General features: G+C 37.1%; 1 protein-coding gene across 1 annotated transcript; it reads left to right on the top strand.

The window, feature by feature from the left end:
* Positions 1–776: 776 nt before the first annotated feature.
* On the top strand, positions 777–12,133 carry LOC114315027 (uncharacterized). The gene is made up of 6 exons (XM_082874307.1): positions 777–1,329; positions 3,918–4,041; positions 4,200–4,338; positions 6,675–6,711; positions 7,834–8,116; positions 11,602–12,133. The coding sequence occupies exons 1-6, from the start codon at positions 1,144–1,146 to the stop codon at positions 11,676–11,678; spliced, it is 846 nt and encodes a 281-aa protein (XP_082730433.1). The 5' UTR covers positions 777–1,143; the 3' UTR covers positions 11,679–12,133.
* The last annotated feature ends 12,067 nt before the right edge of the window (positions 12,134–24,200 follow it).

The following is a 24,200-nucleotide window of genomic DNA, read 5'->3' as shown; positions in this document are numbered from 1 at the left end:
GTCATTATTAATGAATTAACTTAATTTAAAATTAATGTTATTTTCAAATTGACTTTTGTAGGTACAAAGTTTCCTTTTCCAAATTAAGAAAATAAATTAGAAAATAATGTTAAATTTTAACTAAACTTTAATTTTTCCAGTAACATAGTTTAAAAGTGTTACGGTAATCTATTGCATAAATTAATATTTTAAGCGATAAACAAGTATTTATACGCGTGAAAAAAAATGCTCGTGGTTGTGTATTTATATTTTAATCTCTTGTTTTGAACTTTTAGTAAGAGATAGGTTTGGACCAATAAGAAAAAATTTTCTTTTAACTTTGGTTTTGGAAAAACATAAATTATGGAATAATTAGTATTTTTATAATTATTACATTAATGTATTAGTCAATAATATTATTTTAAAATTAATTTCTAATTCAAAAATCTAATTAAAATTTTGAAACTCTCACAAATCAATTTACTATAATAGATAGCCTCCGTTTGGGAAGTGGGTTGATTTTTTGACTTTTTGATTTTTTAATTATTTTAGTCTGGGGTTAAAAAGTCTGGTTTGGGAAGAATTTTTTTACTTTTTGATTTTTTTGATTTTTTTTGTGAGAGAGGAGTGTAATGATTATGGGTTGAATTTGATGTTTTATTTTTTGTAACTAAAATAGTCTATTTTATTTTTTGTGACTATTTTAGTCCCTAATCCATCAAAACCAACTTCCCAAACTATGCCATAGTATATACTAAAAAAAATACTATAAATAATGATCGTACTACTGAATAATTACTCTTTTGAGACACACAACTCCTATTACAGCAAAAAAAAGAGTTTGCAGCTGTCGGATCTCTCTCTCTCTTCTCCCCTCCTCTTCTCTCTCTCTCTCTCCTCCCACCAGCTCTTAGTTTTTCCCTTCCTCTTCTAGTCAAACACAAACCCCTACTCCAAACAACCCATGAAACATTAACAACACAACAAACAACAAAAACATCTCTCTCTCTCTCTCTCTCTCTCTCTCTCTGTGTAACTAGTTATATTTTGTGTAGTATTGAGAGAAAGAACCAAAACTTCTATTATCAACCATGTATTTGATGTACATCAAGAGTTGATGCACAAGAAGAAGATCCCAATTGTTGGTTTGATGATTTAGATGCCATGGCATATCAGCATTATCGATCGCCGTTCGGCGACACGACTTTCACCAAAGTGTTCGTCGGAGGACTGGCTTGGGAAACGCCGACAGACGTAATGCGCAGTTATTTTGAGCAGTTCGGAGGAGAAATTCTTGAAGCTGTCATCATCGCCGATAAGAACACCGGAAAGTCTAAAGGATACGGATTCGTAAGTTAAAACCTTAATAATTTGATTTTTCTATCCTGTCTAATTAATTACTATAGTAATATATGTACTCAGTGGTATATTAATTTATATTAACGTAATTATAATGTTATTATTTTAAAATTAAGACTCTATTTATTATATAAATTATAAAAATTTAATTATGTTATATTATTTATTAATATATTAATTGATGTGCTAATTAATGTATATAGTATCATTCAATTAATTGTGTTTCCTATGTTTGTTTGTTGGATGGACCGTTAGTTTTGGGATTAGTGCTGGGGTTGTTTCCAATTCGATGCGGTTATGTTGGCCCATTTGTGAGCCCACCACATATCTGATCTGATTTAAATAGTTTATTTTGTAAATTTTTTAAACATATTATTTATGTAAAAAATTAGCCGAACAACAATAGACACTTTAATAGTATTATATTTATCTTAAAAAATATACTGTCTATTTATTTGAATATAAATTAGTATGTTTGATTTTAATTTTTTGAATATAATTTTTTAAAAATTAAGTTTTTTATTTTTTGTGTTTTTTTTTTAAATTTTATATTTAGTGAATATTTTTAGAATTTTAAATTTTTTAAATATTTTTTTAGATAAACCTTACTTATAGATGTATTTAAATAGTAAACTATTTATGAAAAAATATTTTAAAAATTAATAAATTCATAAAAATACGAAAAATATACTGAATTTTTATATTTTTTTGGTTATATTTTTGGTATTTAGTGAATTATTTAATTTTTTTTCACAAATATTATACTTTTTAAGTATATTTATGTTATATGTGTCTAAAAATTAAAAAAATTGTTTAAAATATTAAAAAAAATTAGTGAAAACAAAAAATACGGAATATGAGAAAGTACAATTTTCTAAAAAATGAATTCTGAAAATAGAAATCAAACATAGTAAATGTGATTCCTATAATTATTTATTTAGTTGATTTGATTGGAGTACCCTAGAAGATAAAAAAATTCACAAAGATAGCCCCTTGAGTTGGATTTACCAATTGGAGTGAACAATAAGTATTGGGATTATGGGAGAAATTGTATGATAGGTCTCAAGTACACCACACCATCATAGTCATATAGTGTGCCCAATTATACCCAATTATACGGATAATCGTATCCGTATTGGTACGATATGTATATGTCGATATGATAAATTTTTTTTTTAAAAAAAAGGTACAGGTATGCCTTGATACGATTATAAAAAAATATTTATTTTTAATTTAGAATAATATAAATATTAATTAAATGGTTTAATTTGTTAAGGTCTAACCAATAATTAATATTTAATGTTAAAAGTAAAAGTATAAATCAAAATTAAATGTCAATAAATTAAATAACTTATAAATAATAGTTTAATTTTAAAATCATGCTAAGTCTAAAACAAAAAATAAAAAAAAATCTAGTGAAAAGAGTTTTATTTTTGTAATAGAAAAAATATTATTTCAACTAAGACACGGTACGATTTGGATATATACTAATTACATCTGATATGCCAAAAAATAAGAAATTTTTTTTTAGATATATGTTTCGTGTATCTGATACGTATGCAGAAACATCATACAAAATATCATATCTCGGTAAATATTCAATAAGGCTACGAGAGTTTTTCGAATTACCCATATTTTGTGGATGCCCACCTAATGAAGTTTTAAAAAATGTGATAGTTATTTGTAAAATTACTTCATGTGTATGTATTGTTTCTATTGGCTGGCTACACTGCTCATGTGGAACTCAAGACCTATGATGGTGTTTGGGAAGTGAGTTTTTATGTAGATTTTAGTAGATGTAGGTTTTTATGAGATAAAAAATTTTTGGTGTTTGGGAAGATAGTTAGGTTTTTATGTGGTTGGATGTGATGTTTGTGAGAGAAAAAGTGAAATGATTATGGGGTTGGATGTGATATTTTGTTTGGATGTGTTTTTTTTGGTTTTGCAAAACTTTTGTCTTTTAGTGGAAAAAATGAGAAAAAAATTTGGGAACTTGCTTCCCAAACACCACCAAGTTCTCAGACTGGGAGGTCGTATGAAAACAGGTTAAAACAATAAAAAATAAAAATCCCTAAAAAGGCAAAAAAAAAAAACAAAAAAGGCTCAAAAATATAAAAAAGTTGTAAAAAAAAGTTAAAAATTCTTTCTCATTCTTTATATCTTTTTGTATTTTTTGTTTTAAAAAGTGAAAGAGTTATTTCCAAATTTTAATATTTTTCAAGTCACATTTTAACTAAAAAATTATTAAAAAAGTCAATTTCAAACAAACCCTATATATTATGTTCGGAATATCTCAGAATAAGAGGAGATTAGTAGAATTATGTTTATTTAAAATTACTAGTAGAGATGAACTATATAGTGTGATGATTATAATTTGAGAATGTTTTAATCTTTTAACCCTTAATCGAACCCTCTTAATCTGCATTTTGTATCCCGTGCATTGAGATATACAAGATTGTCAAATGAGAAATTCACTTTGGTATCCAACATGCATAAGATTTAGGATTAATCAGAACACACAGTACAATCCCAACAAAACACAACCAAGTTTTTGGAGGCCTAAATTTGTCAATGAACAGGTGACTTTCGGTGATGCGGAATCGGCAAGGAGGGCTTGTGCTGATCCAAACCCTGTCATTGATGGGAGAAGAGCAAACTGTAACATCGCTTCACTAGGGCGCCCTCGACCATCACCGCCGCGAGGTAGACATATATAGTTGAATGCATTATTATATCTATGCTCATTTTTTTTTCCTTGATTTTTTGCCTATCATATAGTTTGGTAGTTATATGATTTGCATTATTTGTATACTAATGAGGAACATTAATTTTTTTTGGGGTTTTTTTTTTTGTTAATGTAGGTAGAAATCAAGGTGGTAGTAATCCTTATCACGGAGGTGCAGTGGCACAGGGTACATCACCATCATCATCCTACCGCGCACCACCACCGGCACCATTGCCTCCACCACCTCCTCCTCCTGTCATGTATCCACCTTATGGGTAAGTTGCTGTTTTTTGTTTTGTTTTGTTTTTCATGTGCTAGTGTTAGTAACCGAAATAAACAAATATAAATTTCATTTAAAAAACATATATTCACTCAATAAATATGATGTATATGTAGGGGTCGATTAAATCTAGCAATAGTAGAATTCAGTGCTAGGCATTGGGCAAGCATAGAATTGACAGAAGACAGCTTAGATACTGCATTATTTCTCATAATTAAATGTTTTGTTGAGGGCAGTTGGTTTGGCTTGGCGGGTCAATTAATGTACAATAGATGAGTTGGCCATGAGAGAGATATGCGCAAGGCTTTGTTTATCAGCAGGCATGCTTGATCACAATGAATTCTCAGAGATTGGTACAAAATTATTGATATTTTACTGACAAAAAGTTGAGTTTGAAATTTCTATTAGAACATTGCAAATTTAAAATAATATAACATGATAATAAAGATAAATGAGTTGAGATAATATTTAAAAAAAAATTATAATTTTCACTCAAAATGACACGATACAAACTATGATATGATTTCCCCTAATCGAAAAATAGATTCATGGCCTGATTTCTTTAGTCACAATCTATTACCTATTTTCCCAATCAATCTTTCTCTCTCAAATTTAAATGAAAGTTGTACCAACAACTGTTACTTTATGTACATAGTCAAACTAGGTACATTGGTCTCAAAGAATGGGGTCCCGGTACTAATGACTGTAAATGTACAGTTCATTTGTACATGACAGAGAGATATAATTCTATGAATAATATATTTTTTTGAGATTTATTTAAATTACGAATTGTCTCTTGTAATTTAAAAAATTACAAATATTTTTCTGTCAAATTTTTTTATTTAACAGAATTAATTAAAGAAATGAAATTTCTAACTGTTTACCTATACAATAATAAAATTATCTGAATTATTAATTGAAATAAAATTTTAACATTATTAAAAACTATTAATTAACTTAATGATTTATTAATAAAAAGACCTATTTGTAATGAAATTAGAAATCTTAGGGAGCATAATGTAATTTCTAAAATCACAGGGGTAATTTATAATTTAAGTAAATCTCAGTAGGTGTATTTGTAATTTACCTAATTTTATTAGAAAAAAAAATTGACACAATTTAAATGTTAGGGATAAAATTAAAATATTTTTATACATTAGAGACTAAAATAATACAAGATTTATAATTAATTTTAAAATTTATATATTTTTTTATACAAAAATTTTATTTGCCAATCGCTTATTCCTTCAATAAAATGTGTACCCATACCAAGCATAATAGCTTGGAAAAAGCGAGTGAATTAAATGACCAGTCCAAGCAACAGCCTAAACTTGGCACATGATCTTCCACTCAGGTCTATGCATGTTCAATTTCAACATCGGGTTGGTGTTAGGAGCTCAAAATACTGGATGCTCGAGTAGGCACAATAGATGAGTTGGCATTAGAGTGAGCCTTAAAATTTCGAACTACCTAGTAGCTGTATTTTTTTATAGGCACAATATTGTGTTGTAAATTTTTTGAGGTTTATTTTAAATTTATTTTAATAATTTAAATCGTTCATAATGTAAGATTTATTAAGCAAATTATTCATGAAAAAATTTAAATTAATTAGACATATGTAACACACAACAAAACCACATTTATGTTTAGAAAAAATAAATAGTTAGCATGATTTTAATAATTTTTTAGGGTTATTATTCAACTTGATCTTGTGGTTATACTTATTTGATTAAATTAATTTTTTATACGAATGATATATTCAACGAATCTTGTAATATAAACAGCTTAAATCATCAAAATATGATTTGAATAAATCTTACGGGATGTGACAATATACTTATCAGATTAAATTAATTTTTTATATAAATAATATACTCAATAAATTTTATAATATGAACAACTTAAATCATCAAATATGATCCGAATAAAGCTCACGGACTACACCGACCCCAAATTCCTGGAATTATTTGCTTTGATGTTTATTTATTATTTATTCATAAATATTCAAGTCGAGTACCCACCATAACTAACCGTATGGTTGGTGTTAGTTGCATCAGATGTAGGACCCCAATTGTTGTTTGTTCGGCGCAAACATAATTCTCTATTTTTATTTATTATTATTATATTTCAAAACATTAAATCCCATTTAAAGTAATATCCAGTAAAAGAAAAAGGATTATAATGTAGGTGATAAAAAAAAAAAAATTTTTTTGACAAACATGGTAGACTAATTTCTTTTCAAGGGCAGATTAATTTAGATACTAATAGTTCATCTTCACTCTAATTATAACTTGTTTTGCTAAACAATTTTAATCGGTCCTACATTTGCAGGTACGCAGCTTACTCACCAGATTATAGGTACCCTCAAGTAAGTGTCCTCCCCCCCTCTCTCTCTCTCTCTCTATATATATATATATATATATATATAACACTAGTGCATAAATATATAAATATTTATGTTATATTTAGTTGAGAGATTTAAGAATGGATTTGGATAGGAAAACGAAAAGAGTAAGTGAGATATTCATCTAATTTCACACATCTTTTCATTTTTCTTTTTTAAATCTTTCTTCAAAATTTTCAACCAAATACAACATTAATAAATATATTTTGAGTGTGATTCATGTCATCGTGTGATCCAAATGTGCCCAACTCGAATGAGACTTGAGCTCAGCCTGAGCCTAAGGTTTGAAGTCTCGATATGTTGATCCATCAAAAATTATGAGAAAATAAGAGAAAATTCTAAAATTCAAAAAATAGGCTTTGAATCACATCTGTTTGGCTAAACCCTCTGGTTGGGTTGCAAGTTCAGTTGACCCGTGATGACCTGCAAGTCCAATTGATATGTGAGAGACTTGACCCGTATATTGGCACGACCCACTACTCCGTTAGGTAGAAGTTGGGCTTAAGATTTTGACATATGGTTGAGCAGAGCCAACCCCACCCTAGGTTTACATGACTTCAAAATTTTAATTTAGGATGAATTAATTTACATGATATATTAATTTGATTCTTATTATTTTAATTTATTTGATTTTGTCTCTTAATTTAACGGATTGTATCATATTGGTCCAACAAAGAATGACTATTAAGTTTGGTGGATGGAAAGTTGTCATGTGCTCAAACGATGTGTCAATTTGGTCTTTATAGTTTACACGATGTGTCAATTTGGTCTTTATTATTTTAATTTGCTCGATTTTGACAAAGACCAAATTAACAAATTGTGCAAATCACAGGGACCAAATTAACACATCGTTCGAATTTCTGTTCACTAAACGTAATGGCTGTTATTTATTGAATCAATATGACACAATACGTTAAATTAAGGAACAAAATCAAGCAAATTAAAATAACAGAGACTAAATTGACATGTGTAAATTACAGTAACCATTACATAATTTGCCCTTTAATTTAACCATATTTTTCAAAAAATATAAATATTTTGTCCAATACAACCTTTTTAAATTCATATGTTTATGTAACTGGGCAGAGTTTGTATAACCCACAACTTCAGCAAGCACAATATTACCATCAACTTTATGGAGGGTCATCATCAACTATGGGCTCTCCATACTTCTATGGATATTCCATGCAAGCTTCAAGGGGACCATTTCCTACGCCCCAGGCACAACGTATCCAAGGACCATCTTACCTTCACTATCCTACGCAGATGGAGGGGTCCTTCTCTCCCTATCCATCCCCCCCTCCTCTTCTACCCTTGCAACCACAACCACCACCAACAACAATAAGGCATCCCCATCCTTCTTCCACTGGTAAGTCCTAACCATCCCTCCCATTCATATAAAGTAATGTTATAATAATAATAATATTCATAATTCTTGTAATTTATCTTTTGTATCAATCTAGTTATTGCAATCATATTATGTCTAATTGATAAAGACTCTTTAGAAATCAGACTCAAATAAGAGATAAAATAATCTATTTTCTCTATTCAAAGTGATTGAGAGTTTTACATCTTATTTGAAATGGTTCAAACCTCTTTTAAATAGACTATTTTATATGTGATTTGTATATAATTTTTTAATAGATTAATTAGATTAAATTGATACAGTATAAATAATTATAAACAAAATTGATATAATTAAAATTATAATAATCAAATTATAAAAACAACAAATATAATTTACCCATAAAAAATGAAGCGTATATATTAGATCCGTTCAAATATAATAATATCATAGTTTTAAGTCCACACCTCATTTTTTTAACAATATTTTGAATTATTTTTTATTTTGATTTTTTCTTTTTCTTTCGTATATTACATGGCTAGACATATGTGTCAACTACATTCACAAATTTGAGTGAGTAGTGTGAACTCAGATGATATTAGCATATTAATTACTACATTGAGATTGAGATCATATTAGCACAGTCCTCTATGTATGACATGTACTGATCATATGACATGCACCATGGGTGGGGGTACACATGGGCAGGCACTAGCATGTGACATTAACTGTCCAATTTGTGGTGAGAGACGAATCACAGAAGTAAATTTATAATTTTAAATAACGAATATGCATTTAGAAAATGATTCTTTTTATTAAAAATATATAAAAAATAATAATATTAATAATTTATAATAATTTTTTAATTAAATGATATTTAAAATCCGGTCAAACGAAAATATCATGGCAGAGGGAAAAAGTGTAAACTAACGGTGACCGCATCTGCATGCACCTGAATTCAGTCCAGTAGCCATTGAATCCAATGTTTGATAATTAGTTTAACAAAAATGGTTTTTTAATAACCTTAAAAAAAAATTGTCAAAAATTTAAGGATTGTTTGAGATGTTTAAAATAAGTGTGCTTTTTAATTTTTTATGAAATATACATTGATTTTGAAGTGATGTGATAGAGGTAATATGACTTTAATAAAATAGTGACTTTTTAACCTTTTAATTTTTTTAAGAGATGTCAAACCTAGCCTTAAAGTCAGTTCACTGCATTCTTCTAGTTGAGCCCCCAATCCCACACCCAATATCGTGAATGAAAAAAATTAAGTTTAACAGAGAGAGAAGAGTGTGGATGTATTTTCACATCAGTCCTAGACACGTTATTAGGTGTGAAATTGGGGACACTCAATTAGGGGATGAATTATTTTTCATTTAAAATAAGTTTCGTTTGGCTATCTCGGTTAGGGTTGAAAAAGCATAAAAGATAAAAATAATTTAAATAAGTCAATAAAATAAAACATCACATTCAAATAATAGTCATTTTATTTCTTCTATTACAAAAATCAAAAAAATTAAAAAGTTTTTGCCAAATGAATTTTTTAGTCCTAAGCTTAAAAAATCTCAATTGCAAAAAGTCAACTAAAAAAGCTTATGTCAAATCACAGCAAAATTTACAGTCTTGTCACATCTCCTAATTGAGGCCTCCAATTTCACCCCAATGACCTGTTAAGGCCCACGTAAAACGGTCTCATGCTCTTTTATCTCATCTTTAATCCTCTCTAATTTCACATCATTGAGAGACAAAATTAAGGAAATGAATCATTTTTCATGTGTATAGTGATTCATTTAGATGTTGCTCAAATATCATATAAAATTTAAATTTATATCATATTTTATAATTTTAACTTAAAATTCTTGAAACATGACTCTTAAATTTATCAACAATGACATAAATTATTTCATGTCAACCACGTAATACCCAACTCTTTCCATGTTATTAGGGTAGAATTGAGGGATCAAGATCTCTAACATTTACATTCACGAAAAAACAGAGAAGAAGAAAGATATAAAAATTATAAATTACACGAACATAAAATAATAAAAAGTTGATGTGATTTCCCCAAAATTAGAGTTACGTTTACAGTTGCTGTAATTTTATTTTATGATAAAAGGTACAAGTGATAATTGTCCCCGTAACTATATGTATAATGAATTAGGATAACAAATCACAAGTACAAAAATATCTTTATTCCAAATTCTGGTTGGGTGTCAACCACCCAAACCTCCAAAGAGAATCCATAATTTAGGTAATTAGTGCCTAATAATACTTATTAAGATTCAGACTACGGCAATAGCGGGTCACTAGCTTGGTAACCCATCCAACCCGCCCATCCCAATCTCTACTTTCAGAGCTTGAGATTTATACTCTAGTCCATATAGAATTTATATAATTCTTTCTATGTGTACAGTAAATGAATAAAATTGGGATGAATTTTTTGACATATTTGTTAAATGAGCCAAATTTAGAAATATGGCTTGGAGCCTAACCTGACTTGATTATCATTATATAAATTCTATGTGTTATACGTATTAGTGTGTATGGTACATTATATAATTTATTTAGTTTTGTTTTTAAAAGTAAAATAAATGCATTCAAGAAGGAAAATGCACCCAACAAGACATGAATTTGGTATTGACTTAATAATAATTTTTGCGTCAACTCAATTATAAATTTGTTGATATTTAATTTTATATCATATATAACTTTTTGGATTAATATTTGTTTATGATATCAGATCATAATAAAATGATTAAAATATCCCCACCCAAATTAAGAAATTTACCCTCAAGTTGTAAACATGGAGGGTAGTCTTGTAATTCCACAGCATGCATTTTATGGTCTTCCCAAATGATAATCTGGCATTTTTTGCTGTTGTGGGCTGCGTTTTTCGAGCCGCTGAACGCAACTTTTTGCTGCGTTCTCAAAAGAGCACAAAAGCTAAAACAAGGAAAAAAGTGTGTGAAATTAGGTGAAATGTAAATATATTTTATTCACATTTCACCTAACTTTTTTCTTTCCCTTTCCAAATCCCTCCTCAAATTCTCTAACCAAACACAGCGTTAGGAGTTGATAGATTCCTCCTTTTATTTCGTCTTTCCTCTAGCTAAGTTAACTAATTGAGAGGTATGAAAGTTCAGGTTTTCTTCCATTCTATGCAATTGAGTGAATGAGTTCAAGGCTTCGAAAGGACAGTTTTCAAGTTTTTATTTTATTTTCTCTCAATATAAATTATGTATGTTAGTTTAAAGTATCCTGTGAAGTGTAATGCTTTATAAATATAAATTTGATTCTTTTATCTGTTTTCTTTTTTTAACTACATGACACAAATGTAGTGAGGTTTACATTAATAATTAAATATACATATTATTCATTATTTTGTATCTAATGATAGGAAAAATCTTACAAGAAATTGATTTAAGCTTGTGACAAAGGTTATTTACAATGTATGTACCCTATTTTTATCCTAATTTTAACTTATAAATTGTTATGGTTGGTGTCAGATTTACAGACTCCACAGTATACCTCAACAATAGAAACAGAAGTTGTTGCCATTACTTCAGAAAGTCCAAATACCTAAGGGAGAAACTCATCCAAATATATATGGTTTGATGAAAAGTTTTCATTATACAATCTCAACAAGTTACTGTCCTCATCTTTCTCTCTAAATCTCTCTCTAATTACTCAACTGGTCATAAATTTTTTTGTTTGGTCCAAAGCTATAGCTATTGGTGAAGGCCACTTGCAATCTCAACAGCTATGGGAGACAAAGATGGACTAAGCAATCATCTTATGCAGATTATTTATTTATTTATTTATTGCTCCAGACCAACAATTTTTTTTTTTCTTTCCATTTTTTTTTTAAATTTTAATTTGGGTTACTAAATTATGAATGTATGGACAGAAGGGAATTGCAGCCCCTGCAATGAAGAAATTTTTCTAAAAATATTGTAGGTTTCTAATTAATTTTTCCCTATTTTTTGTGGGAAAAGAAGTTTAATATAAATGACATGAACTTCTATGTCAAATTTGGACTGTGTTTAAGTTGATCAATTCTTTTGTTTTTTTTGGATGGCAAGTTGATTACGCTGTGTTTGGTTGGGGGATTTGGGAAGGGAAATGGAAAGGGAAATGGAAATGAAAGGAAAAGGAGAAAGAATTAATAGAATTCCAAATCCCAACTATGTTTGGTTGTGTTGGTTATAAAATAGAATTGATGTTTTAAAAAGTCTCCTATTTCTTTATTTATTTCTCACCTCCTTTCTTTTCCCATATATTTTTTATTATAACCAAACATAAATAGGATTACATTTCTCATTCCTTTTCCAAATCCCACCCCAAAAACCCCAACCAAACACAGCATTAATGTTTTAGCATGCTACTTTTGGGGGATTAATTATAGAAAGGGTACATGGATGCTCTAGCTAGTAACAATGATATCAACACGTGGGATTAATAATTTAATATCATTCAATTATGGAATGGGAGATTATATTAATCAAATATGTTAAAGATGGTGAACTTTCTATGATGGATACGTTTTACTTATTTTATTTTTTGGGAAGATGGAAGTTTGGATCTGGATTTTTGTTTAGTGAGGACAAAACTATACACATTTTGTTTTCTTATTTAAAAATCTCTTATCTAAAATCCTAAATATAGAAAATCGCTAATATATACAATTAGTTTGGAAATTTTAATGTAGTAAAAGAACAAGAAGGAGGATTCTCTCGGGTCCAAAATCTGGACTAGAGGGGACTGTTTGGACTGTGGAGCTTACTACGAGTCCCGTTTTGTGATCGAAACCGTTCATTTTGTCAGGCAATTCGCATATTTCATTCATAAAAAAATTAGATCGATCTGATAATTGTATTTTGCCTAATTTACCACATTTTTCACTAAAAAATAGATGACAATTATGTTTTTAAAAAATGAATGATACATTTTTTTCATAACAAAAGTAATAAATTAAACAAGTTGTAATTATCGAATCGACTTAATTTTTTTATGAATGAAATATACGAATATCTGACAAAATGAATGATTTGAATAATCAATAACAAATTTTTTCATGCAATCTCTGACTTAAGGTTTCAGAGAGCCTTGCGTATTTGGGGAAACAATAACAAATTTTGTTGTGAAACAGTGGCAGATTATTATTATTTTTATTTTATTTTTTTGCTTTTATTTTTTAAGATCTCAACCTAAATATTAAAATGAGATTTTATCATTTTAGTGGACTTTAAATGATGAGCTAAGTGGTCAAATTGTTTTTTTTTTTTTTTGATGACCTGGTGTTCGAGTCAGTTTACGCACACAACTAATCTTAGAATTCATGCAAAGTGCCCTCTTCACGTGTATCGGATAAATCTCAGACAGAACTTGTAGAAGTGATCTTAAGAAGTTGATAGCTCTTAGTGGGAGTTGAACCTTGGGGCCTAAGTTGGATGGACCTTTCCAGTGCATGGATAATGAACAGAAAACCAGAGTTCTAGAAGCTGATTTCTCTGCATTAGAGGTCTGGGTTGCTATTAAAGGGTGTGATGGTAATAAAGCATTTGGTCCGGCCAGTTTCAACTTGACTTTTTGTCAGAAATGCTGGCTAGTGCTCAAGAATGACATCATGTGCTTTTTCAAGGAATTCCATGAGCAAGGGCGGTTGCTTAAAGGGCTTAATAGCTCCTTTGTGGCCCTTATTCTTAAGAAAGATAATCATATTAGTGTAGTTGACTGCAGGCCAATTAGTTTAATTGTGTCAAATTATAAAATCTTAGCTAAGGTGCTTGCTGCAAGGCTGAAGTTGGTGCTGCCAAAGATCATAGGGGATGTGCAATTTGCTTTTGTGGGAGGTAGGAATATACAAGATGGGGTGGTTATTGCCAATGAAGTGGTGAATGATTGGAAGAAGGAGAAGAAGAAAGGGATGATTTTAAAATTGAATTTCAAGAAAGCTTATGATTCTGGGATTTTTTTTATTCTCTATGTTGGCTAATTTTGGATTCAAAACTAGATGGATTACATGGATGAAAGCTTGTGTGACTACTGCAAGAATCTCAATTCTAGTAAATGGCTTCCCAACTAATGAATTCAACCTTGAAAGAAGTCTCAGGCAGGGTGACCCTTTGTCACATTTCTTATTCATTATTGTGTTTGAGGGCTTAAATATTTTGCTAACTAGTGCAAAATAATTAGGGTTGCTAAAGGGAGTGACAGTGGACAATGGTGATGAAAACAAATCTCACCTACAATTTGCAGATTGAGAGGGAGATTTATGATCTGGATTGAGCCGTGGTGATGCCGGACAAATTGTGGGCCGAACACATTTGGGCCGTGGTAGCCTGGGTCTACCCAGAAGGGATTTTTGCTCGGTAATGGCAAAGGGCGTGTGGAACCGAGCTACTCAGACTTGTTGGTACGGAAGCCGGTCAAGTGAGGGTTCGGCTGAGATGTTCGCAGCCTCGCAGGGTTCCACGGTTCATGCGTTGCTCGGTTGGAAGGCGCGCACCCGTGGCTCAGCATGATGGCCTTTGGTTAATCGGCATGCCCTACTTCAAGCTTGGCTTTGCCGGAATGCACCCGCGCTCGACTTTTACAGAGCTCGGTTATAAGAGCGCCCTGGCTAGCTGCACGATATGGCCGTTGATAGCCGAGAAGCCGCAGCTCGGCTGCCGAGCTCCCAGTAGAGTAGGCTGGTAGTTTGGTTACGTGGTGTTCAGCAAGATTTGTGCTGACAGATGGGATAGCAGCGACACGTGTTGAGAGACTAATGGGAGTAGATTTGGGGCGCAGAAAGTATATAAGCGAGTTTGCGCCCCCCCATGCTTAGACAGATGAACATTTGGTGAGATTTACACAAAACACTCAATCCTCTCTCTCTCTCTATCCCTGTGTGTGTCTACCTTGATTGTCGGAGGGGTATTTCGGCCACACACTGCCGGGTAGCTCACCGCCGTTGTGCTCGCAGGTCGATCGGACAGACAAGAGCCTTGAAGAAAGGAATATGGGCTTGCCTGAATATTTGCTCCCCGTACAATTGGCGCCGTCTGTGGGAACTTGATAGACAAAACCTTGTCTTCCTGGCTCATCTGATCGCCGTCCATGGCGAACAACGACGAGATTCTGTTGTCTGCCATTCGACGGAGTTACCCCGGAGTCAGACAGACGGAGAGATGGGCATCTCACCATCATTCCTCCGATGGCGGACCTGGAGACTTCTCCAGGAGGACATTCAAGAGACGCGCGGGATAAGCGCGGAAGAAGCTTTGGTCATTCACGGGGTCCAGACGGTCACCGCCGGCAGAGAGAATCACATGCTAGACGACTGTAAAACAAGCTAAGGGACCAAGACGCTGTCATCCGGCGAATGGCGGCGGAGATGGAGGATCTTAAGCGGCATGTCAAAGGGAAAGGTGTAGCTGGAGTGGGAGACCACAGTGAGCGCACCCAACCCTGCCGTTCAGGCAGTCAGAGCCAGCGGCGTACTCCGTCCATCTCAATCACCAGAAGTTACAATGTTGGAGATTCTGACGCGCACGTAGAGAAGTCCAGCGCGCAAGACAGCACTTATCAATCCTCACGTCCGGCGACGACGTCGAGGTATTCTTATTCCGCTCCTTCAGAGGATTTCCGGGCAGTCTTGAAGGAACAGGCTCGCCGGCAGGAGGCTCAGAGGGTGTCGGCATTCCAGCGGCCATCTTATGGGGTTCACGCCAGTGAAGAGGTCGGAAAGCTTCCACCCCGCCTGGCTGCACCTCTCCTTTTAGACACAGACTTGGCGAGGCTGAGCGCCACTCCTTTCTCCCTGGAGATAGAAACAACACCACTTCCGGCAGGGTTTCACCAGCCAAAATTAATCTTCTACGACGGAAAAACCGATCCTTATATGCATGTAAGCCACTTCCGACAGGTCATGGCCGGACATAGGGGAAATGACGCCCTTATGTGCCCTATCTTCCCATCAAGCTTGGGCGAGCTGGGCTTGAAATGGTTCGAAAGGTTACCGGAGGGAAGCATTGAGGGGTGGCAGCAGTTGGCGGAAGCCTTTGTGACGCGCTTTAAAACCAACACTACGACGCCGAAGGAAGTTGACCACCTTCTCAATGTCAAGATGGAGCCGAGCGACACGCTCAAGGCATACAACTCCAGGTACTGGGAAACCTTCAACGAGATCTTGGATTGCCCGGTCAACCTTGCAATCACGCAGTATAAGCGTGGTCTCCCGGTCGAACATAGACTGCGGGACTCGCTTACTATGCACCAGCCGACGTCCATGGGCCAATTAATGCAGCGCATCAACGAGCACATCCGAGTAGAAGATGATACGGCAACATCTACTACGAAGGCGACTCCGGTAGCAACGGACAAGAGGTCGGCTGGCAAAGTGCACGCGGTTGGACAAGAGACCAACCGTTCAAATGATCGGGCTGAGGAATCTGACCGAGGTTCAAATCGTAGAAATAGGGGTAGGGGTCGATGGAATGACCGCGATGAATACCCCCGCAACGACGTAGCTGATGCGAATAGAAGGTTGAAAGCTAGGACAGACATCACCACAGTCTTTAAGATTCTGATTTATCGCATACTTAGTGAAATCCGTGACGAGAATTATGTCCGGTTTCCTGCTAAGTTGGGCGACGGACAGAAGGGTTTCAATCCGCGGTACTGTTGCACATTTCACCAGGAGTGTGGCCACCGGACAGAGGACTATTTGCCTTTGAGGCAACACTTGGAAGAGCTAGTCGTAGCCGGACACCTGGACCTTTACATTGACGGGGGCGTGAAGGCAAATCAAGCCCCGGTTGATCCTCGTGGACTGGATGACTTGGAGGCACCCTCTCAGGGCATTGTTAATGTAATCCATGGCATTGTGGAACCGGCGCGCGTATGTGAACTCCGAGGTATGATCAAGAAGGCGGAGCACATGAGGGAAGTTTTGTCGGTCCAGCCGCGATCAATAGGGGCAAGACCGAAGAAAAAGACCTGATCAGTTTCTCTACAAGGGACCTAGAGCGCATTCAGATGCCACACAACGATGCCTTAGTGGTCACACTCCGCGTCAAAGAATTCGATGTCAAACGCATCTTGATCGATCAGGGAAGCTCGGTCGAGATCATGTACTACGACGCATTCAAACAGCTCAAGCTCCGGGATACAGACTTGGCTCTTGCAACTTCGCCACTGGTTGGTTTCAACTCACAATCTGAGTGGCCTTTGGGAAAAATTATCCTGCCGGTCAAAGCGGGATCCGTGGTCAAGCAAGTGGAGTTCTGGGTATTGCAGGTGCCATCCACTTATAACCTGATTCTTGGAAGGGGATGGCTTCACACTATGCAAGCTGTAGCGTCGACCTTCCATCAGGTGATGAGATTCCCCTCGGCTACGGGGGCAATCGAGGAGATTTGGGGCAATCAAGTCATGTCGAAGCAATGCTTCGTAGCAGTCATTGGGAGCCGAGCTGCCAAGGGCTTCGTCCAAATGATAGAGGGACCGGAAGACCGAGGAGTCCTTGACAATGTGGGCATAAGGGCCGAGGACAAAACCGTCGAAGAATTGGTCGAAGTGCGAATTGATACAGAGAGTCCGAACAGGTTCTTCTTGCTTGGCTCAAGCCTTACCGCACAGGAAAGGATCGAGATGGTTGAGTTTTTGATGGCCAATATCGAAGTTTTTGCATGGTCGCCTTATGACATGCCCGGCCTCGATCCGAGTTTTATTTGCCATCACCTAAATGTCTTCCCTTGAGCCAAGTCGATCATTCAGCGAACAAGGAGATCGACGCTGCATCACACCGAGGTAGTTGCAGAGGGAGTGAAGAACTTGCTTGAGGCACGAGCTATTCAGGAAGTGCACTACCCTCGGTGGATTTCCAACACGGTTGTTGTACCAAAGAAGAATGGGAAGTGCCCTAAAGACAGCTTTCCACTACCGAGAATAGACCAGCTCGTGGACTTAACGGCTGGACATAGCAGGCTCAGTTTCTTGGATGCCTACCGCGGTTATCATCAGATTTCCATGCATGGCCCCGACCACGAGATCACCTCATTCACTACACCGAGGGGACTCTTTTGCTACCGAGTCATGCCTTTTGGTTTGAAGAACGCCGGGGCAACTTTTCAAAGGATGGTGACCAAGATGTTCGCTCCTCTGCTAGGTCGGACAATGGAGGCTTATATTGATGATATGGTGGTTAAGAGCTGGCATCAAGCAGACCACTTGTCCGACTTGGCCGAGATGTTCGCCATTCTCAAACAACACAAGCTACGCCTGAATGCGTTCAAGTGTGCCTTTGGCGTGGAATCTAGAAAATTCTTAGGCTTCCTAGTCACGAATCGAGGCATCGAGGTAGACCCCACACAAATCAGAGCCGTACAAGAATTAAAGCAGCCTAGCTCGGCTAAGGACGTGCAGCATCTGGCCGGAATGGCCGCCGCGCTTAATCGATTTATAAGCTGGTCATCAGATCGCTGCCGCCCTTTCTTTCAAGCTCTGAAATCAAAGTTCTCATGGGATGAAGAATGTGACCGAACTTTGGCCGAGCTCAAGGAGTATTTGTCTTCAGCGTCCCTGTTGGTCACACCGAAACCTAGCGAAGAACTCTACCTTTATTTGGCCGTTTCCCAGTATGCGGTCAATGCGGTGCTTGTCTGACCAGAAGGAATCAAGCACCTCCCCACCTTCTACGTCAGCAAAACCTTGCTACCGGCGGAGTCGAGATACTTGCCGCTGAAAAAACTTGCACTGGCATTGATGATGGCCTCTAGGAAGTTGGCGCACTATTTCCATGCTCATACCATCATCGTTTTGACCGAGTTCCCCCTCAAAGCTTTGTTCGAACGAACGGATTTCTCCGGTCGAATTCTCAAGTGGGCGGTCGAACTGGGACAGTTTGACGTCAAGTTCCAGCCACGCACTGCCATAAAAGCCCAGGCATTGGCAGACTTCGTGGCTGAATTCTCACCTGGAACTCATCTGGTATGCCCGGTGGATATTTCCGCGGCAGATGAGGAGGTGAATGCAGGCCGGACTATAATAACACAGCTAGGAGATGATGGCGACGCGGAGATTGCGTGCCCTACCGAAGAACCTTTGGTTAGTACAGTACCACAGCCCGGCGATGCGATGACGGAATCGGGTATCACCGACCAACCTGCTCCGACCGATGTCGCATCACCAAGGGGAGAAGAAATGGAACCATACAGCATATAGCCTGCAGCTGGCATAATACTGCAACCCGGCGATTCGCCTACGGACTTAGGCATTATGGTTCAATTTGCTGAGTCCGGCGCCGAATCGCCGAGGGGGGCTGAAGTGGAACTGCCCAGCACAGAACTTGAAGCCGAACAGCCGAACAACCGTGATCCCATCAACCTTCAAGCCTCTCAGGACCCCTCAGACTGTTAGAAACTCTTTGTAGGCGAAATGTGAAAACTTTTTGTTGATGAAGCCTCGAACCGTCACGGTGTCGGGCTAGGTGTAGTTCTGATTTCGCCAGATGGGCTAACTATAGAACATTCTATCACCCTCGGATTCCCTGCCTCAAACAACGAGGCCGAGTACGAAGCGCTTTTGGCCGGACTCAAGAGTGCGCTTCAGATGCACGCATCCAAGCTAATGGTTTACAGTGATTCCCAGCTTGTGGTTAACCAAGTTTCAGGGGTTTACGAAGCAAATGATGACAAAATGATGAAGTACCAGGCTCTGGTCAGAGATCACGTCAAGCGATTCCAGGCAATAAGGGTCCAACAGATTGGCCGAGAAGAAAACGGTCGGGCAGATGAATTGGCCGGCCTTGCTTCCATGGTCGATAGCACATCTCCCAACCCTCTCCTGATTGAATTCCTTCCGCAGCCCAGCATTGAGGAAACCGGGTAGACAGAAGTACTCTGCGCCGAGCTAGGTCCGTCATGGACCCTATTATCCTCTTTCTCAAAGATCGGACCCTCCTAGCCGAGAAGAAGGAAGCACATAAAGTCTGGGTGAAGTTAGAGCGATTTTGGCTCTCTCCGTCAGGCACTCTATACAAGAAGTCCTTTACCGGTCCTTATCTAAAGTGTGTGCACCTGTAGACATTCCCGAACGTCCCGGGAGGGGAATCCCCCCCGTTTTGTTCATTGGGCTCACTACAGTTCAAGACTCAATGTCACGGTCCTGTATCTAATCTCGCAGAGTGCAATGCAAGACTGATGAATCATCAAAGAGTCCAAATCCGGCAAATCATTTTTAAAAACAGATTTTTTTTTGAAAGAAGTGCCAAACATGGACTACTTTGCCAGATACAGAGTTGCCACCTAAATATTTTATTTTGGAAAATTTAGGAAACCCTGACTCGTTGCCTAAGGCCACGTGTTCGTCATCACCAAAGTTGCCTCGGCTTGGGAACTTGGGTACGATTGGGGAAGGTCACTTCGTGAGCACCCCTACTCGCCCGATCAAAGATCGGCCTGTACTAACCATGATATCTAGTTTTGAAAACGTTATGTGCTCTTATTCCGGTTATTAGCCTAGATTTACTATGTGATGCGCACAGCATACAAATATAGACCGGATCGCCTGAATTGGAACAACACATCTCATGTTTGTTTTGAAAATGTGCGCTACTCACAAGTAGGCTTAAAATGCAGATTTTGCCACCCTCGGGTGGGCTTAGAAAACAAGATGAATTGCCACTCTCAAGTGGGCTTAAAACTCACAATTGATGAATTGTTCCAATCCAAATAACCCAACCTTCACCCGCAGGCATTCAGGCAGGTATACCACATAAGCAATTAGCCTCATGGTAAGCATGCTATCATGGCAGTCACTCACACACATGCAAGGATGCTAAAGCATAAACATTTACCGAGTACTCCAAGCCAAAATAGAAGCTATGTTAGAAATCCATGCATGATCCTAACTATACAGAAATGCCTAATGCAACACATGCAAAAATGCAACTACAATAGGCTTGGCTATTCTAAACATGGTATATGATGATGCTACAGCTAACACATATTCAATTTGAAATTGAAATACAAATGCAGTTAGTATGATGCGCCGAGCTCAGTGCATGCAATACAGATGAATGAATGCAAACATGCGAGCATAAGTACGCTAATTGAAACATGCCCTAATCTAACCATTATAAGCTGGTAAATAAAAGGGAGAAAGACGTGGGGTTCGAAGACATACATCACACACACACACACACTTATTACAACATTGCCCTCGCTCGGAGGGTCCGAATAAATAATACAGTCCGAATGAATAACGAATTACAATTAATTATTACACAACCACTAACTAATTAACAAATTAGCTAAGTAAGCAAATAAATGAAATGAATGTGGCTGCCTCGGCTCTGTTTTGGATGATGATGGATGCATGCATGCTCGATACGCTTTGTCGGTAAATTCCATCACGATGACTCGTCTCGCCTTTGTTTGCAGCTGATTTCGGAAACTTACACAAAGCTCCAGAAGGTTGAAACTCCACCTTGGGAAAGCCACCGACCAGGTATTGGCTTGGAAAACCCTTGCCGACCACCTCTTATGGTGGAAACCAAAAAAGGTGGTCGGCCTACCAGGAAACCTGGTCGGCCGACCACTTTCTGCCCCTGGACTCTGGTTTTTCTGCAACAAAGGCAAGAAGGAGAGAAAGCAAGGTATTTTCAACATATGTGTGCGCGACCACTCCTCCCCGTCCTCGCACAAGCTCTAGGGAGTGTGGCCCTTGGTCCTCGGGCCATCAACCACGCATCTCAATGCATGATGGCCGAGGAGTCGAATTGCACGTTTTAATGTGACATGAATGCACAAATACACACTTAAGGCCTAAACTCCATCATGGGAAATCCGGAATGTTGGCGACCGGGAATTAAGGCATGTTTCGTCACTTGGAGTACGAAACGTCCCTCGTTTCCCATGCTTGGACTAAACCCTACTCCAAGCACAATGCAACAAGCAATGCATGGCACGTGCAAATGCGACTAGCATGCAATCCTAAGTGTAATGTAACCAAGTGATGCAAGCATGCAAGGGATAAAATGCAAACATGCACCTAGCATATACAATGCTAACACTACATGGCATGCGCAATGCTCGTGAACTAAGGCATACTCAATGCGACTATCAGCCTACATACACAATGCGAGGAATGACATATCATGGCATGCACAATGCTCCTAACAACCTAGCATACGCAATGCAAAGGCTAAACATGTAACAACATGAACTACATGGCATGCTCGATGCAAGATGGACTTATACCAATGTGAGTGGACCTCAGCCACACTCACATCAGTGGCCATGTGATGAAAATGAGAGAATCGAAATGCATGCACACATGCATGAATGCCAAGGACCGAACCTAAGGCATGAAATACCACTCTACCAAAGCATGGCAAGGGATGAAAGATGGCATACAAACATGCAATTTGCAGCTCTGAAATATGATGCTCAATTGTCCCGAATCATGCAAACATGGCACACAATGCAAGCAAGGGGGCCCGGGTACTGAAACTAGTGAAATGTGTTACACTAGAGGTACCCAAAGCAATGCATCAAAGGCAAAACCAACCCCAAACAAACCCTAGGCAGGTCTGAAACAGTGGAAAATTGGCCTAAAATGATGACTCAACAAGCATGAAAATGAAACTCATTCAATGGTCGGTAAACAAGGCATTCAAGCCCGACTCTCAAGCATACTTAAAGAGATGAAAACATGGCAATATAGCATTCATATAGGCTCTGAAATGTGATGTAAAATGGCCTCAAAACATGAACGCACCTCAGCACATGCATGCAATGGACCTCAAATCTCAAAGTTAAGCATGGATATTGAACTACAAGCATGCAAAACAAACATCATTCAATCATGAGACCCAAAAACAGAGCTAGGGAAGTCCAAAATAAGCACATTATTAGTTTAAGACATGACCAAAAAGTGCTAAAATCAAGGGCCCACAAAGCATGCAAAGAAAGCTAGTGAACCATGAGTTGTTCTACAACTATATGAAGCATATGAAAACTCATTAAACCAGCCAAAAAAAGATGTATGCCATGCCAAAATATGCCTAAATAACCACTGAAACTCAGTCAATGCATGCAAAAATGATGAGCTCCTTTGGAAGGCCATGCAAGGGGTTACTCTACACCTATATGATGGACACATAAAAGGTCAAAACCACCTCTGGAAATGAGTTATGAAAACCTTAAAACTCACCAAATAGGCCCTGGAATTGGTCTAGGAAGCATGCAATGAAAGGCCCCTTTGAAAGGCCTTGAATAGGATTGCTCTACACATGCATCATAGACATAAAATATGGCAAAACGGGCTCTGGACAGAGCTAATGCAGACCATAAAACTCACAAAACAAGTCCTGGAATATGACTTCACAACATGCAAAATGGAGCTCCTTTGGAAGGCCAACAATGCTAGTAAAGAGAATGAGGGGTGAGAGGGTCACCCCTCTATGATTTTGGAGCTCAAAAACACATCAAAACCACTGAAAATCGGCTGGATTTCAGTGGCTAAGAGGCCAAAACAAGGCTAATGCAAATGCTCAAATGCATGGCTCAAAGCATGAGGAAATGAAGCATGCAAGGAAGAAGATGACTCCAAACAGAAAAGTGACCTAATCAAACTTAAAGAGGAGGTCAAAACAAGACTTTTTTCAGTTTATGTTGAAGTCCAAAAAGGCTTGCAAATAAGGCTAAACTATGGATCAAAATAATGCGAAAATGGGAGAAATAGAGGCTTACCCTTATAGAGCCGACCCTCAACAACTTTTGGACCAAGAATGTGACTCCTCAAGCTCTGAAAATGACCTCCAAGATGCTTGAATGGATGGTGGAGGTGGTAGGCTATGAGGTGTAGTGCAAATGGTGCAAGAATATTAGGGTTTGGAGTTTTGAAGAAGAAGGCAATGGAGGGTGGAGTGTATATGCCTTGGCTAAACTTTCTAACCCTTGCAAATGGTGGGGGAGTGTTGGTTTTATAGAGGAGAAAAGCCAAGGCTTCTTGGAGAAGCCTTAAGAGGGGTTCAAATCTTCTCAAAGAAGCTTAACCAAAAGGGTCAAGCTTCTTGAGGAAGCTAGACCAAAAGGGTCAAGCTTCCTCAAGAAGC

Source organism: Camellia sinensis, chromosome 6 (assembly GCF_055761805.1).
Source record: "Camellia sinensis isolate YWXY chromosome 6, ASM5576180v1, whole genome shotgun sequence".
In the NCBI taxonomy this organism is placed as follows: domain Eukaryota; kingdom Viridiplantae; phylum Streptophyta; class Magnoliopsida; order Ericales; family Theaceae; genus Camellia; species Camellia sinensis.
The sequence above is the reverse complement of the archived record's forward strand: the minus strand, read 5'-3'. Positions and strand labels throughout refer to the sequence as shown.

Excerpts from the sequence above, each read along its gene's own strand:
- LOC114315027 (XM_082874307.1), top strand. The coding sequence starts at position 1,144 with ATGGCATATCAGCATTATCGATCGCCGTTCGGCGACACGACTTTCACC. Across the intron at positions 1,330-3,917 it reads AGTCTAAAGGATACGGATTC|GTGACTTTCGGTGATGCGGA; the intron begins GTAAGTTAAAAC and ends GTCAATGAACAG. Across the intron at positions 8,117-11,601 it reads TCCCCATCCTTCTTCCACTG|ATTTACAGACTCCACAGTAT; the intron begins GTAAGTCCTAAC and ends GGTTGGTGTCAG.